The sequence below is a fragment of the Salmo trutta genome, chromosome 4 (genome assembly GCF_901001165.1).
Source record: "Salmo trutta chromosome 4, fSalTru1.1, whole genome shotgun sequence".
NCBI lineage: Eukaryota > Metazoa > Chordata > Actinopteri > Salmoniformes > Salmonidae > Salmo > Salmo trutta.
In genome coordinates this window covers 29,701,689-29,719,042 of record NC_042960.1, presented here as the reverse complement: position 1 = coordinate 29,719,042, position 17,354 = coordinate 29,701,689, and the positions used below count along the sequence as shown (strand labels likewise).

Sequence of the window (17,354 nt, the reverse complement as noted above, 5' to 3'; positions counted from 1 at the left end):
ACGGGTAGATTTTGTCATTGGCGGGTAAGAATGTATATTTTCACAAGCCACGTTGTCGGGTGGTGACAGAGCATTTAGGGATAATAAAAAAAAAATCCAAAACCTACATGTAGAAGTTGGTCGAATTTTCAAGAAAATGTACTAAAGTGGAACTTTGTCCTAGTGTTTCTTGGCCAGTTACATCGTTTTGTTCACGTGCTAGGTTGTTTTTCAATGATGTTAGTTGAAGTTTGCTGCAACTGTCTGCTGTTAGGAAGACATCTCAGTCAAGATTTTTTTCATAGCAGTCAAGCGAGTGCCTAAATTACCACGGTAACGGCCCGTCCCTTAAAGGGCTAGCTGACATTTTTTTGTCTCACCTAATGTTTGCACTTGATCGAGCATGGATTGCTACTAAACACTTTTATTCATGAACTTTTAGTCATTGTTCTCCTAGATTTATTTGTGTGCTTCTGCATTTATACTTAGGAGCACATCATGTACTCCTTGTAAAAAATGTCAGCATAGAGCCCTGAGCTATAATAATAAATAAGCCAAATCACTCAGCATTTTGTAGCAGGATAGGCACTTTGTTGATTGTTGATGTTCAGTTGCGAAACTATTTATCTGTTTTTATTATTGTATCTAAATGATTTATTTTAACATACATTGGTTAAAAGACGCAGGTCGCTAATTAAATGAAATTAATCAATATACTCCAATACTTCATACTCCGAATCATTTCTTGTTTTTGAAACATTAGATGGCATACTTTTTGTTTTTTGTTGTTGTAATTTTTGGTTAATTATAAAGAAAAAAAAATTGGGCTGGTAAAAAATGTGAGTGGCTGGTAGATTTTTTTAAATCTACCACAGTGGCTGGTGGACCAAAAAGTTAATTTCCCACCCTGGACATCATGAAAAATAGGTTTTAATCTAGTTGTGATCTGGTTATATGACGTTCCAACCAGAAAAAAAAGTCTTTATCATGTTGTATGCACACTGGGTAGGCTCTCTCTCTATGAAAAGATAACAGTAATACTACCATGCATGTATAATGGTGATAGTAACGCTGTGCATCTTATGCATATAAACCCAGATGTATGAGCCGGTTGGCAAACAACCAAAATGTCGCACTAATCATGTTGCCAGATCTGTTTCCAAACAACAATGTCTAAACGTGCCCTGGTGTTGGAAACGTAATCGCCATCTCCTCCTGTGATTAATCTGTCAATGGTTGATGTTTGTGTTTTATGTGTGTTGGTGCTGTTACAGAGTGACAACAACCACCATCAGTTGTATTATATGATCACCTATGTTAGCAAGCTTGTTCCATTGAGCCAGGGATTGTCAGTGGAGACAGTGAATGAAACAAACAGTAGCTTTGTATAAACAATAGGTTTCAATGGGAAAGATGCACTGTGTTGTGTGTTTGGCTTCTGTGTAACATCTCCTGGGCTATCGGAAAGGACCCTAGCTGTGTTACCGCAGGCAGGCGGTAGGTGTATAGAGTGGCGTATAGCGGCAGTATGTCTAGGGGAGGTGGAAGAAAATAGCCCCGCTCTTCTTCTCTACTCCTCCTCTTCTCTCTCCAGGGGGTATGAGCTCACCAGTGTGTGATCAGACCGCATATTCATCTTATCTTCCACTCAATGCCAGCTCACAGCTCGGGCTCGGCCCCTACAGAACACATACGCAATGTTTTTTGGTCGCCTGTCTGGGCTTTTCTCTCTTCTTATGTACTCCTGTTTTTAGATGTTATTTCGGCATGGGATTCACTTTGTGGGATCCTAGGGGTCTCAACCCCGGGCCCAGCAGAGAAAGAGAAATAGAGAGAAGGCAAGAGAGACACCGTGGGGGTGGAGAAAGAGAACGACGGAGAAGGGATGAGCGTTGTGCAGATGTTCATTAATATATTTCTTACAGTGGAATTGAAATGTGAGAGGCTCTGTGACAGTTAGGATGTAACGCCGGGGGCCAGCGCCGTGTGTGTGTGTGTGTGTGTGTGTCCGTTGCCGTGGGTGATTAGCACAGGTGGAGTGCTGCCCCAGGGGAGGGCTGACCTCGGTTCCCAACGGCAACACGACTACTCCCCTCCCATTGTGTGTGTGTGTGTGTAAGGTGCAGTGATGGGGTGTGAGTTTGCAGGGCAGCACTAGAATTGGGTAGCTTCTTCATTGAATGGAAAATCACCAGTACATTTCTGTCCCCTGCTGCTAGAATGATGCTATATGGGGCAATGACATAAGTCACTTACAGTAGTGAGGCACAACAGACAGACAGACTGACTGACTGACTGGGTTGGTTGTGTTGATTCTTCCTCTGCGCATTAAAACACACTTTCTCTTCAGTAAGGAGTACAGTAGAACTATTATCTTACTCTTTATTCTCTGTCTCTGTCTCTCTCTTCGGCCATGTCTAAACTTGACAGTTCATGCCGCTTTAGTATTCTGATCCTAGATTTATGATCATGGAATTCCGAACGTGTCATGCATCAACACCTACATTTAAATGTAGATATTGTGTCAACAGTGTGTCTGGATTCCCCTTTCCCGCACTCTATTCAATTGCCAGTATGCATTCTACAAACGGTGGAATAGGCTAAATATAATAATGACAACACAACAACGGATGGCGGTAGCTAACTACTGTAGCTAACTAGCCAGCTAACTTCTGTAGCTAGCCAGCAAGCGACGTTAAAGGGACTGAAAACGGGTTAGCATAACTCTAGCCCCCCCAAAAAAAATCCTTTGAAATACTAGCTAGCTGGCTAACATTTATGAGGCCAGCAAACACGTTCTTCACACGCTAGGAACGTATTTCCTCCAACGTTATAATGAAAAAGGTGCCTCTCGGACCCAAAACGCACATTTTCTGGAGACTTGTGGGAGGAGTACTGATGGCGTCTGCCACTGTATGCGCTTTCGGTAGCCTGGTTGCTTTCAGAAATCGGCACCCAATGCATCCCTGACCACATCCTGAAGTGGTCAGCCAGATCTGAACACAATCAGACCACAAAGCGACTTTTGTGCGTCTCGACCCATCTTCGTATTCTGAGTCAAGTGTAGACGCAACCGTTCTCTCTCATTCTGTCTGTCGTGGAGAGATGTAAGCAGAGCTAAGGATTCATAATGTGTCTAAGCATACAAGGCAACTTGCCCTCTCTTCCCAATCCCCCCCTCTCTTTTTCTCTCTCTCTTTCTGCCTCCTATTCTATTCTGAGATTCACGTTGGACACATGTTAGGCTGGTAAGAGCCCCAGAACACATACATCTGTTAAGTATAAACATTTTTCTCCCATCTCTCTCCCTCCCAAATCTCTTTCTTTCTTTCACTCTATTCTCCTTCTGTTTCTCTGACTCGGTTTCGCTCTCCCTTTCTCTCCTCACATGTATAAATAGTACTAGAGTTCGAAGTGTTCAGCTTGGTCAGGCCTGACTTGTGGAAACTGGGCTGGGAGCAGAATATGCCTGTCTTTTCCCATTCAGACACAGCTTTGGCCACAGGGTGTGTGCGTGGGGGAGGGGGTGGGGGCGTTTTATGAAATTGGGATCCTTAACTTTAGGAAAAATCCCAAACCGATCACAAAACATTATTTTCCGCGTTTTGGCCGAACTGGATGATAGGCTATAAAGGTCTGTGGAAAGTTGTGTAATTTAAATAAAACAAGAGAGGAAGAGGTGAACTTTAGGTGAATTTGTGAGGCACGCAAGACAGATTGCCAAGATGCGCACCATGTTTTTTTCTGCCTGCGCTCTCCTCTCTCTCCCTCGGTCTGGCTCGCCTGGGGGCGTATTCATTACACCGATTATGATGCAAAACGTTTGTTAAACGGAAGCAAATGGAATGAAACGGGGAGGGACCTACCTGAATTTCTCCAATAGAAATGTTCCGTTTCGCAACTGTTTGGCCTAATGATTACACCCCTGCTCTTTCTCTTCGCTAACGATGTTAGTGTGTTCAGTCGTCGTTCTGTTGCGTGTAGAATATCCTAGCCTATTCATTGATGGTAGGTCCTGCTTTTCTAAAGTTCCGAGACATTGCAAGCCAAGAAATTGCGAGATGCTGCATTCCATTGCGAGATACAGGCCTAGAAAACAGTTCTGACTGTCTGCCTGGTGGCCGACCTGCCTGTACTGTGCCCCTTCCCTCTCTCTCCGTCCCTCGCTAGCTCGCTATGAAAGATTTCCAAAAATACTGAATCTTAGGAGTCGATTCCTAGCAGAATCGAATCTTAGCACTCGATTCGGTGACGGTAGTCAACGTGCAAAGAGTCGAGGAATCAATTACTTTGGAATCAACGCTCTACCACTACGTCATCGTCGTTAACTGTTGGAAAAATGGCAAGCGACGTCCTGTATGGAAATACTTTGCGAGGTGTAATTGAGGTTCAGTAATAGTACATTTTAGTCATTTAGCAGACGCTCTTATCCAGAGTGACTTACAGTAGTGAATGCATACATTTCATACATTTTTTTCTCCATACTGGTCCCCCGTGGGAATCAAACCCACAACCCTGGCGTTGCAAACACCATGCTCTACCAACTGAGCCACACGGGGCCATAGTACAGGTGCAATGCTTAACCATTTGAAAGGGAACATTTTATGCATCTTTCTTATAGTTTTAATGGAAAAAGGAGCTGTTTAAACTTTTTAAAAATGGTCCATTTGTCACATCCCGTGTTTGTGTGTGTAAGAGAGTGTAGTGTGTCTGGTTTAGTAAGGCTTTACACGCTCTGTGTGCTCTTTCTCTTCCTGAACCTCTCTCATTCTCCCTGACCCCCTCTCTCTTTCTCTCCCTGACCCTCTCTCTTTTTCTCTCTTTCTCTTCCTCAACATGTCCCTGACATAATTTTATATACTCTGAGGGTGTAACTCTCTCTCTCTCTCTGTCTCTCTTGCGCTCTCTTTCTCTCTTTGCTGCTCCCCCCCCCTCCCCCCCTCAGGGTCCACCCCTATCCCCCTGCTGTGCTCTTATTGGCTAAATCAGGTCTCCATTCAGAGATTAGCTAGCTGTCTGATTTTAGGATCAGGGCTTGTTTCGCAGCGCCAGTCTGACAGAGGAGGAAAGAGAGCTAGAACAGAGAGAGAGAGAGGAGAGGGACTGACTGACAGACACACAGAGAAAGGGAAAGGAAGAGACAGCTGACAGGACTAATGCAGCTCACACAGACCCCACCAGAGGAAGAAGGTAAGACCCAGCATCAGCTTTCTTTCTTTCTTTCTTTCTTTCTTTCTTTCTTTCTTTCTTTCTTTCTTTCTTTCTTTCTTTCTTTTTTTCTCTCAGTCCTCCTCCCCTTTCTTTCTTTTCTTGTCAGTTGGCCCGCGTCCCTTTTGTGCGTTTGTGCTTCCGTCTGTGTGTGTGTGTGTGTGTGTGTGTGTGTGTGTGTGTGTGTGTGTGTGTGTGTGTGAAGCAAAGTGCCGACTGCGACTGGACAGGACTGGAATGAGGGCTTATGTGTGTGTGACAGGATTGAGGGGCCCGGGGGTAGGCTGGCAGGCTGGCAGGCCGGCCGTGTGGACTGAGTCTGCAGGACTACATGTGTTGAACAGCTTAAAAGACAGACTGATGTATACACTGTGTGTGTGTGTTCATTCCTGAGGGTCTTTGTCCCTCTGTGGGAGGTGTGTGTGGAAAAGACCCTCTGCTCCGCTTACACACTCTGGGGCTTACGCCCTCCCCAAAAAATAAATAATGAAGTTTGTATTGGATTGTACTCTGTTCTGCTACTTTTATTCCATTCTGTAACTTTGCACAACGGTGCAAATGTTTGTTTATTTTACTTTTTTACTTGTCAATTATGATTTGACTTATTTATGGTTTTTCTTAAAGTTCTCAGACAGTCATCTACATCTCACCGAGGTGTGTGTGTGGTGCGTGTGTGAAGGGTTGCTGTGGGGCGGCAGTGTTAATACCACTCTGCTGGCGCCCCACACACTCTGGTTAACATGCTCCTGCTTCTGAACCAAACAGCTGCCACACACCACACACACACACACACACACACACACACAGAGAGAGTTGTGCCTGAGGCTGACCCTGTGTCCTATGCAAGCTGCATAATGTGCTCTTTGGAACTGGCTCTGATCGAGCTGTTGTGTGTGTCATAGAGGGGGCTCGGCTGAGGGTGAAGGGTGCAGGACAGATCTTTCAGCCAGTCGGATGTTAAATGAATCTGTTAATGATAAAGTGGGGATGAATACACACACAGACAGACACACACACACACACACACACAGGTCCTGGAAGGGAAGGGGGCTGGAGGTTGCTAGCTAGCCAGGGCTTTCATTTTCACTTGGCCCCAATTCTGCTCTCTTCCTCCTGTGGCTTCCTGGCTCTTTCCCCTGTGTGCTGTGAGAGAGAGAGAGTGAAAGGAGTGTGTGTGCACCTGCAAGGAGAGGGTGGAGGGAGGAGAGGAGGACAGGAGAGGAAAGAAAGGAGGAGGAGGAGAGTTAGGCAGGCAGGTCCGCCCCTGGCTCTCTCTCACTGGTGGAGATGGCTCACCCCACAGGGAAGAGGAGAGGAGCTCCTGGACTGCTTGGCTGGCTCACCGTGTGTGCGTGTGTGTGTGGCGCAGGGCTGGGTAGGTTACTTTCCAAATGTAATCTGTTACAGTTACTAGTTACCTGTCCACAATTGTAATCAGTAACATTTATTTTGGATTACCCAAACTCAGTAATGTAATCGGATTACTTTCAGTTACTTTTAGATTAGTGCAGGTTAGTGTTTTTCGTCATGAATCTTGTTCTAGAGGCAGCTGTGCAGAGTGGTAACTAGCTAGCACAGCCACAAAGTCATAAAATCTGATTTTAAACTTAACCCTAACCACACTGCTAACTCTAATGCCTTACTATAACCTTAAATGAAGACCAAAAAGCTCATTTCTATTTTCATACATTTTTACAATATAGCTAATTTTGACTTTGCAGCTGGCCCATCTGGCGTAAATCGCTCAGTTCTGCCTCAAGGACAAGACTCATCCCAATAAACGTCAATCTGCGTAAGAGGCTTTAGAAGAAGACAAAAATGAATATTACCAATTGAACGTCATCTATTGCAGGATGAATCAATGTTAGAGTTTACATAGCTGGCCATCAATGGATGCTGCATTTGACTTTATGGGTTGGTTATGTAGGCTTCTTCTAATCCATTGCTTTCTACTACAGAAAATAATTTGATTAGGCTACCTCTTTACATTGAAAAAACGGTGTCAGATTTCCAGTCATTCCAATTAATTTAGTACTCCTTTATCTTCAAGAATAGGACTTGAAAGTATAGATTAGCCAAATGTTTTTTACCTGCCCGTAACCAAAAAACGAAGGACTAGTTACCCTACTCTGTTGATTATGATTTTGTTGTCATGGCGGACCGATTGGGCTCATTGCATTGAGTTGGGGAAAAAATGCTGCTCTCGGAATGGCATGCTTTGAGCCCTACCAAAAAGTACTTTTTGCATGTGAAAAATGTATGCCATATGCTGCATTTGCTAAATGCCTACTATTTTTGTTGTTGATACTGATACCTCAATAATTTGCAGCTGTTTAAGACTATCAAAAGTGCGCAAGTTTGGATTTTTTTTTGTTATTGCACAAATTCAATTGAGCAATAAAAGCCCCACTCGTGGTCTTCTTAAATTAAACTTGTTGACTGTATGGAGGAAGGGAGGAACTCCCTCAAGCTTTTACGCCATAGGCTGGGATCCACACTATGCAGCTGTTGCAAGAGCACATTTTATAAGCTCACTCACTGGCTGTCTACTGGGGGCATATTCATTACATTTTGCAACAGAATGGCTGTTTCTTAAACTGAACGAAACGAGGTGGGACCTACCTGAATTTGTCCAATAGAAACTTTCGATTTGCTCTGTTTGCTTCTGTTTGGTTCTTAAACGGTAAACATTTCCCTTAATGAATACACCCTGGTCATGAAAACAATGATTGATAGGCAGTGTAAACTTCTTTAAAATACACATATACATTTGTGAAGAGCCATCCACAACAACCACAACCCGTAAGGCGCAAATAGCTAAACGAGAGAGCGGCAGTGTGATTCACATCAAAGTGATTTCTGTATCACCCATAGGCTACACCGCTGCTGTTGTGCGGCAGGTAGCCTAGTGGTTAATGGTGTTGGGCTAGTAACTGGAATGTAGTTGGTTCAAATCCCAGAGCTGACTAGCTGAATAATCTGTCTATGTGCCCTTGAACAAGGCTTCTGTTAAGTTGCTCTGGATAAGAGCCTCTGCTAAGTAGGAAAAAAAAGTGTTGTCTGTAGAAAAGCTGTGCAAACAAAGTTTCTTTTTTGTCCTCCAAACATTTAAACAAAAAAAACAAACTAAAAAAGAGCCTCTGCTAAATGACTAAAATGAAAATGTAAAATGTCCTTACCTCCAAGCGTTTATTCAAGTTGAATAATTTTTGGATGCCGACAACAGACGCACCATTGGTAGACATAGCTTGGACTAAAGCCTACAAAAGCCTATTCCTGCTCTTTTCCCACAATCCATCAAATGCATTTGGTGTGTCATCATAGTGGTCTTTGATTTGTGGTCAGACTCCCTCAGGTGGAACAAACAAAAAATAAAGCCTTTTTTATGCTGATTTGAATGCAAAATCATTTTTGCGCAAACATCCTTTCTGAATTTTTAATTAATCGTCTCCTTTTTTTTTTTAAGTATCTGTAATCTGATTACAATAATTTTACTGCTAACGTAATTACATGTAATCCATTACTCCTCAACCCTGCGTGTGTGCGTATGTATGTGTGTGTGTGCGTGCCCCCGTGGACCAACGTGGACCAACTGCCAACCCAACTGAAGGAACTGGTTTTCAGTAGTGTTCCAGACACTGTTTTATATTCCCCTAGCTCTGTACTGCTGGAGAGAAGTAAATATTGTACTCAGTCTGCTCCAACTGGAACCTCTTTTACTAAGAACTATTTCCTATGCTGTATGTCTGTCACATGTTCTAATTCCCTTTATTGACACCCCTCATGCATAGCTAATTCAGTAGTAATACCCTCAGTACATGTGACTCTCTGTCACTCCTACTGTACAGCATGGGGACAGACAGTGAGTGATGTTACTATCATGGGGACATTGAGTAATGGTTATGTCAATAAATGTGTCCCGGATGACTCTGGGGGATTGGGTGTCTGTCTCTGACTGGCCTGGTTGTCTGGTTGGACTACCCCCTCATAGTGTAGTTATGGGATTCCCCTGACTGACTGTCATGATGTCACCTTCTCTCCCTGGTGTGTGTGGGTTCCCAGAGCAGCCCTGAATGTTCTAGAGAGGGACAGAACATTCTAGAGGCCCGCCAGAGAGCCAGTGGAGACCCCTGAATGAAAGATGAAACACACGCGTGTGCTACACATATACTCACGTGTGTGTGTGTGTGTGTGTGTGTGTGTGTGTGTGTGTGTGTGTGTGTGTGTGTGTGTGTGTGTGTGCGTGCGTGCGTGCGTGCGTGTGCACGCGTGTGTCTGTCTATGTGTGTGGTTGTGGGTGCTGAGTAGGGTGTCTGGGTCAGGGGCAGGTTAGTTATGCTTGGCTTGGGGTTTTTCGTATGAACACTGTAGCTGCTGTTGGGCTAGAGGAGGCAAAGGGAGGGGGGTGAGGGTTATTTTCCTCTAAAGCTAGCAAAGTTATTACACTTTTTTTCTCTGCTGCACCTGGCATGTGGCGTGTCTCGCCCTTACCTTCTACTCCGTATCTCACCCCTCCCTGACCCTTAAGGTCCCTCTACTAGCAGCCTAGACCTGTCTGTCTGTCTGTCTGTCTGTCTGTCTGTCTGTCTGTCTGTCTGTCTGTCTGTCTGTCTGTCTGTCTGTCTGTCTGTATGTACCTCTCTCTACTGTTAGCTGGGGTGAGTGGGATCTAGTCAGCCCAGCTCTGCTTCCTGCTACTTATCCTCCAATTAGTATTCTCACAGAATCTCTAGATTCCAAATACTGTGGAGGGAGGTCTCTTCTTGGTAAATTATTAACACAATGCTGAATGGGAGGGAGGAGAAGCATGGCCAGTATGGCCGATTGCGACATAATCTAAGCCTGAGGGATGGGGGGATGAAGGAATGAACTCAGGCCAGAAGTAGAGGTGAAGAAAGGAGGAATGACAGGAAAGGAAGACTGTTTCCTACAAGCTTCGGGTCCACTGTCATGTCAGTACACCTCATACATGTCGAAGCATACTTTTATTTTTGTTCCGCCACTAACCCTCTGTCTTTCTCTATTCCCTTCTTTGTTTTTCTCTCTCTGCAGCTCTTCCTCCCAAGCCGGCCAAGCCCATGACTCCAGTGAGCAGCAGCAATGGTGTGAAGGAGGGGGCTGGGGGGTCGCTACAGGAAGCAGAGTGGTACTGGGGAGACATATCAAGGTAGCACTCCGCACACCAGGCACATGCACAAATAGGGCTCAACCAGTGCCCGAGCAGCTGCCCTTTTGCCCTCCTATGAAAGTGCCCTGACAGCTCAGGGGATCAGCGTTTTTCACAAGTACATTGAGTAGCCAGCCAAATCGAAAAAGTAGCTAGCCAGGCTCCCCTGGGCTGGGGGGGGGGTCTGGTTAATACATTTTTGCCGAACAAGCTATATTTTGGTGGCCTCTGGTATACTCTAATGCTAGATTGTATTTTGAAACAGCAACTATCAGGAAATAACCCGTATCCAATTGTTTCACACTTTTACAGTCAGTGTTCGTTTCGTCAGCTGTTGTACAATATCATATAAAACACAGGCAAAACAAAACTGGACTGCACTGGGCATTTATAGAATCCTGTAAGAGTCTGCTGACTTCCACAGGCTTCAAACTTCCTTTTAAGAGGCACAGAAAGCAGCAGTTGACTACTCCATTGTCAACATTTTGAATAAATCAGTAGACCTTTATCAATTTGAAAATACCATATAAGTATCATTAGTTTTTAAAACCATTCAAATGGTTTTCTTTTATCATATTTTAGACCAGAGTGAGGCTCTCTCTCCACTAGCCTACCTATTGTTCCTTGCAGTGAGGAGGATTCACCGTCTTCAGCACGTTTTCATAATTTATCTGCAGTTAATCGCCAAAAAGCCTTCCAGTATGCAAATTAGGGAGCCAAATGAACAGGTCTCTCGCTTGCATTTCATCTTGCATATCGGTAGGCTACTGACGAGTCACTCACTTTAACGTCACTTTCTGGCTAGTCCTGATAGACTTCATATCAAAAATGCAAACGGTTGGGCCATTTGGCCAAAAATCTACTGGCCCGAACTGAATTTCTACTCGCCCGGAAATGGTGTAGTTCTTAAATTAGGGCCTATAGGTTGGCATGCTTTTTCTCTATATTCGGCTATATTTGGTTACTATGATATGTATTAAAAAGCTGTGTAATATAATTTAGCAATGCAAGTCATTACTCTATTCTTTAGAATCGCATTGTATTAATTGCAGTCATTTTTGTTTCTGAAGTATGTCATTTTGAAAGGATTTGAAAATCGGACGCTGCCCCTTTAAGACAAAAAAGAGACATCGCCATGGCTACAGTAGCCTAGCCAAGAAGAATGCTAAGTGTTTTTTCGTAGCTTTCTTTATGCAGACTATCAACAGGAGCCAGTATATTGCTAGTATGTTCTCTTTTGAACGTTTGATTTGGTAAATGACTTTCCCTAAAATAAATAAGCCCAGCGACTAGATTGATGGGAGCTTGTTTTTGCTCTGGACAGCTCACGTGTGCTGTGTGAAGGCACAAACTCATGTACTGCTCCTGTGCTCGAGAAGTTGTGGTGCCAATCATATTGCTCAAATACAAATAGCATGACATTTATGTGTGTGGTCTTCAATAGTTTTCAATGGTAGACCGTGACAGAGTAGAACTGGAATGCACTGAAAAGTTACTGGCCCCATGTGTTTTTAATGTCCCTGGGCCAGCGGGCCAGCGGGCCATCGTTAATGTCAGACCTTGCATGCAAAATAAAATAAAGGAATGTGCCAGAAAACAATAGGCTAAGTGGATTTCTACACATCGTTACCACATTATATGAGACGTGAACATTAACTCACATATGGGAGGTGCAAATTCATGTTCTCTTCCTCAGTGTAAAGAAATTTAACTGCAACCACAGCGCACACAACACACACATCCAGGTACAAAGAGGTGGGCAGACAGCAGTGTTAACCTGTTATCTCTTACTTTGTGAATGACAGGCACCTGTCCTCCTTTCAATTGATTGCTAGAAGATGGATATCCTTCATTCTATTGGGAAAGGGCTCTGCAGACTTTTTTGGACTAGCGAATTCGGAAAGTAGTGTAGTTAATTTAAGTGGACAAAGTAGCCGGCTGAAAATGAGTCTGTAATTGGCTGTGTAGCAAACAGCTGACGCTAGTGGAAAACACTGGGGGATTTTATATTATGATTTACTTTTCAATGTTTTAATTTTAAATGTAACGAAGTGCAAATCAAACTAGATAATTTCATGAACTTGTATCTCTGAAAATTCTCCAGCCCCATGCGCACACTTCTGCATGCAGTGGCCACTGGGTACAGATGCCGTGCAGATTTCTACACATCGTTACCACATTATATGAGACGTGCAAATGAACTCACATTATATGGGAGGTGCAAATGCCTAGCACCACTCCCATTCCCCAGGCGCTCTCATTTGTTGACTTCTGTAACCGTAAAGCCTTGGTTTCATGCATGTTAACATCAGAAGCCTCCTCCCTAAATTTGTTTTATTCACTGCTTTAGCACACTCTGCCAACCCTGATGTCCTAGCCGTGTCTGAATCCTGGCTTAGGAAGGCCAACAAAAATCCGGAAATGTCTATCCCAAACTACAACATTTTCCGACAAGATAGAACTGCAAAAGGGGAACTGCAATCTCCTGCAGAGATAGCCTGCAGAGTTCTGTCATACTATCCAGGTCTGTACCCAAACAATTTGAGCTTGAACCTTTAAAAATCCACCTTTCCAGAAACAAGTCTCTCACCGTTGCCGCTTGTTATAGACCCCCTCAGTCCCCAGCTGTGCCCTGGACACCATATGTGAATTGATTGCCCCCCATCTATCTTCAGAATTTGTACTGTTAGGTGACCTAACTGGGATATGCTTAACACCCCGGCCGTCCTACAATCTAAGCTAGATGCCCTCAATCTCACACAAATTATCAAGGAACATACCAGGTACAACCCTAAATCCGTAACCATGGGCACCCTCTTAGATATCATCCTGACCAATTTGCTCTCTAAATACACCTCTGCTGTCTTCAACCAGGATCTCAGCGATCACTGCCTCATTGCTTGCGTCCATAATGGGTCCGCGGTCAAACGACCACCTCTCATCACTGTCAAACGCTCCCTAAAACACTTCAGCGAGCAGGCCTTTCTAATCGACCTGGCCCGAGTATCCTGGAAGGATATTGACCTCATCCCGTCAGTAGAGGATGTCTAGTTGCTCTTTAAAAGTGCTTTCCTCACCATCTTAAATAAGCATGCCCCATTCAAAAAATGTAGAACTAAGAACAGATATAGCCCTTGGTTCACCCCAGACTTGACTGCCCTTGACCAGCACAAAAACATCCTGTGGCATTAGCATCGAATGGCCCCCGCGATATGCAACTTTTAAGTCAGGAATCAATATGCACAGTCAGTTAGGAAAGCTAAAGCTAGCTTTTTCAAACAGAAATGTGCATCCTGTAGCACTAATTCCAAAAAGTCCATGGAGAATAAGAGCACCTCCCCCAGCTGCCCACTGCACTGAGGATAGGAAACACTGTCACCACCGATAAATCTACGATAATCAATCATTTCAATAAGCATTTTTCAATGGCTGGCCATGCTTTCCACCTGGCTACCCCTACCCCGGCCACAACAGCTCTGCACCCCCTGCAGCAACTTGCGCAGGGGGGTGCAAAAAGCCAAGTTAACAAACAGATCACCGACCATTTCGAATCCACCGTACCTTCTCAGCTATGCAGTCTGGTTTCCGAGCTGGTCATGGGTGCACCTCAGCCACTCTCAAGGTCCTAAACTATATCATAACCACCATCAATAAAAGAGAGTACTGTGCAGCTGTCTTCATCGACCTGGCCAAGGCGTTCGACTCTGTCAATCACCGCATTCTTATCGGTGGTTTCTCAAATGACTGCCTCACCTGGTTCACCAACTACTTCTCAGATAGAGTTCAGTGTGTTAAATTCTCAGGCCGACTCTTTTCTCTATAAATATCAATGATGTCGCTCTTGCTTCTGGTGATTCTCTGATCCACCTCTACGTAGATGACACCATTCTGTATACATCTGGCCCTTCTTTGGACACTGTGTTAACAAACCTCCAAACGAGCTTCAATGCCATACAACACTCCTTCCGTGGCCTCCAACTGCTTTTAAATGCTAGTAAAACTAAATGCATGCTCTTCAACCGATTGCTGCCCGCACCCGCCCGACTAGCATCACTACTCTTGACGGTTCTGACTTAGAATATGTGGACAACTACAAATACCTAGGTGTCTGGTTAGACTGTAAACTCTCATTCCAGACTCACATTAAACATCTCCAATCCGAAATTAAATCTAGAATCAGCTTCCTATTTCGCAACTAAGCCTCCTTCACTCATGCTGCCAAACATACCCTCGTAAAACTGACTATCCTACAAAATAGCCTCCAACACTCTACTCAGCAAACTGGATGTAGTCTATCACAGTGTCATCCGTTTTGTTACCAAAGCCCCATATACTACCCACCACTGCGACCTGTATGCTCTCATTGGCTGGCCCTCGCTACATATTCATCGCCAAACCCACTGGCTCCAGGTCATCTATAAGTCTTTGCTAGGTAAAGCCCCGCCTTATCTCAGCTCACTGGTCACGATAGCAACGCCCACCCGTAGCACGCGTTCCAGCAGGTATATTTCACTGGTCATCCCCAAAGCCAACACTTCATTTGGCCACCTTTCCTTCCAGTTCTCTGCTACCAATGACTGGAACGAATTGCAAAAATCACTGAAGCTGGAGACATATCTCCCTCTCTAACTTCAAGTATCAGCTGTCAGAGCAGCTTACTGATCAATGTACCTGTACTCAGCCAGTCTGTAAATAGCACACCCAACTACCTCATCCCCATATTGTTATTTATCTTCTTGCTCTTTTGCACCCCAGTATCTCTACTTGCACATCATCATCTGCACATCTATCACTCCAGTGTTAGTGCTAAATTGTAATTTTTTCGCCTTCTATGGCCTATTTATTACCTTACCTCCCTAATCTTCTACATTTGCACACACTATACATAGATGTTTCTATTGTGTTATTGACTGTACGTTTCTTTATGTGTAACTCTTTGTTGTTTTTAAGGCACCGCTTTGCTTTATCTTCGCCAGGTTGCAGTTGTAAATGAGAACTTGTTCTCAACTGGCCTACCTAGCTAAATAAAGGTGAAATAAATAAATAAAAGACAGTTTGAATACTAGTAGGCTACGTTTCAGTTGGATCTGTCATGTGTAACTCTCACTGTTAGGAGCAGAGAAGGGGGCAATTAGACTAGGGAGGGGCACGGTTGTTCAAATATCCGAACAGACTTTAGTATTCGATTATTTCTATTTTTATTTTATTTAACTAGGTAAGTCAGTTATGAACAAATTCTTATTTACAATGAGGGCCTAGGAACAGTGGGTTAACTGCCTTGTTCAGGGGCAGAACAACAGATTTGTACTATGTCAGCTCAGGGATTTGATTTAGCAACCTTTCGGTTACTGGCCCAACGCTCTAACCACTAGGCTACCTGCCGCTCCAACTTACTAGGAGTGCATTAATTTTTAAGACAAAATGCTTTGGCTAAAATGCTATTATCAATGTGGCATTGCTACATAGCCTACAAGGATAGACCATTACATAAAACATGTTTATAAAACAACAGTTTTAGGCTCCATGTGTAGCAAGTGAAGTGGGAGATTTCTAATCTAAAATTATGGAATTAAGTTGGCTAAATGAGAAGGAGTAGGCTACAATGATCAACCAACAGAGAGGCTGTTGTTTCATATGAATGGAGTTGTTGTAGACAAGGGTGCCTCAAAATAGCCTCAATTAGCCTTGCTACTTTAGCTAGCTAACTGGCTAATTAAGCTGGCTACTGATGGTCTTCAGTGACGTCAAAGTGAGTGACTCGTCAGAAGCCTACCAAATTGCATTGGTAAGAGAGCTGTTCATTTGGCTCCTTCAATTACATACTGGCAGGCTTTGCCAATTAACTGCAGATAAATTATGAAAACATTTGATGGCGATGGTGAATCCTCCTCACTGCAGGAACAAAAAGGTAGGCTAATGGAGAGAGACTCACTCTGGTCTAAAATAGGATAAAAGAAAACCGATTGAATTGTTTTAAAAGCTAATGATACTTACAGTGAGGGAAAAAAGTATTTGATCCCCTGCTGATTTTGTACGTTTGCCCACTGACAAAGAAATGATCAGTCTATAATTTTAATGGTAGGTTTATTTGAACAGTGAGACAGAATAACAACAAAGAAATCCAGAGAAACGCATGTCAAAAATGTTATAAATTGATTTGCATTTTAATTAGGGAAATAAGTATTTAATCCCCTCTCAATCAGAAAGATTTCTGGCTCCCAGGTGTCTTCTATACAGGTAACGAGCTGAGATTAGGAGCACACTCTTAAAGGGAGGGCTCCTAATCTCAGTTTGTTACCTGTATAAAAAACACCTGTCCACAGAAGGAAGCAATCAATCAGATTCCAAACTCTCCACCATGGCCAAGACCAAAGAGCTCTCCAAGGATGTCAGGGACAAGATTGTAGACCTACACAAGGCTGGAATGGGCTACAAGACCATCGCCAAGCAGCTTGGTGAGAAGGTGACAACATTTGGTGCGATTTTTCGCAAATGGAAGAAACACAAAAGAACTGTCAGTATCCCTCGGCCTGGGGCTCCATGCAAGATCTCACCTCGTGGAGTTGCAATGATCATGAGAACGGTGAGGAATCAGCCCAGAACTACACGGGAGGATCTTGTCAATGATCTCAAGGCAGCACACTGGTAACACACTATGCCGTGAAGGACTGAAATCCTGCAGCGCCCGCAAGGTCCCCCTGCTCAAGAAAGCACATATACATGCCAGTCTGAAGTTTGCCAATGAACATCTGAATGATTCAGAGGACAACTGGGGGAAAGTGTTGTGGTCAGATGAGACCAAAATGGAGCTCTTTGACATCAACTCAACTCGCCGTGTTTGGAGGAGGAATGCTGCCTATGACCCCAAGAACACCATCCCCACCGTCAAACATGGAGGTGGAAACATGCTTTGGGGGTGTTTTTCTGCTAAGGGGACAGGACAACTTCACCGCATCAAAGGGACGATGGACGGGGCCATGTACCGTCAAATCTTGGGTGA

The 17,354-nt window shown here is 44.0% G+C and overlaps 1 protein-coding gene across 4 annotated transcripts in view; it reads left to right on the top strand.

Annotated features, from left to right (window-relative positions):
* The window catches only part of LOC115192204 (phosphatidylinositol 3-kinase regulatory subunit gamma), a 326,582-nt gene that overhangs the window by 289,594 nt on the left and 19,634 nt on the right, over positions 1 to 17,354 (top strand). For 2 of the 4 annotated variants that reach the window (XM_029750441.1, XM_029750442.1), the window contains one exon: positions 10,240 to 10,354. In XM_029750441.1, the coding sequence (XP_029606301.1) occupies positions 10,240 to 10,354 (115 nt within the window). Of the gene's footprint in view, positions 1 to 4,941; positions 5,170 to 6,419; positions 6,563 to 10,239; positions 10,355 to 17,354 lie in introns of those variants that run through there. The other 2 variants (XM_029750444.1, XM_029750443.1) reach the window with 2 other exon arrangements.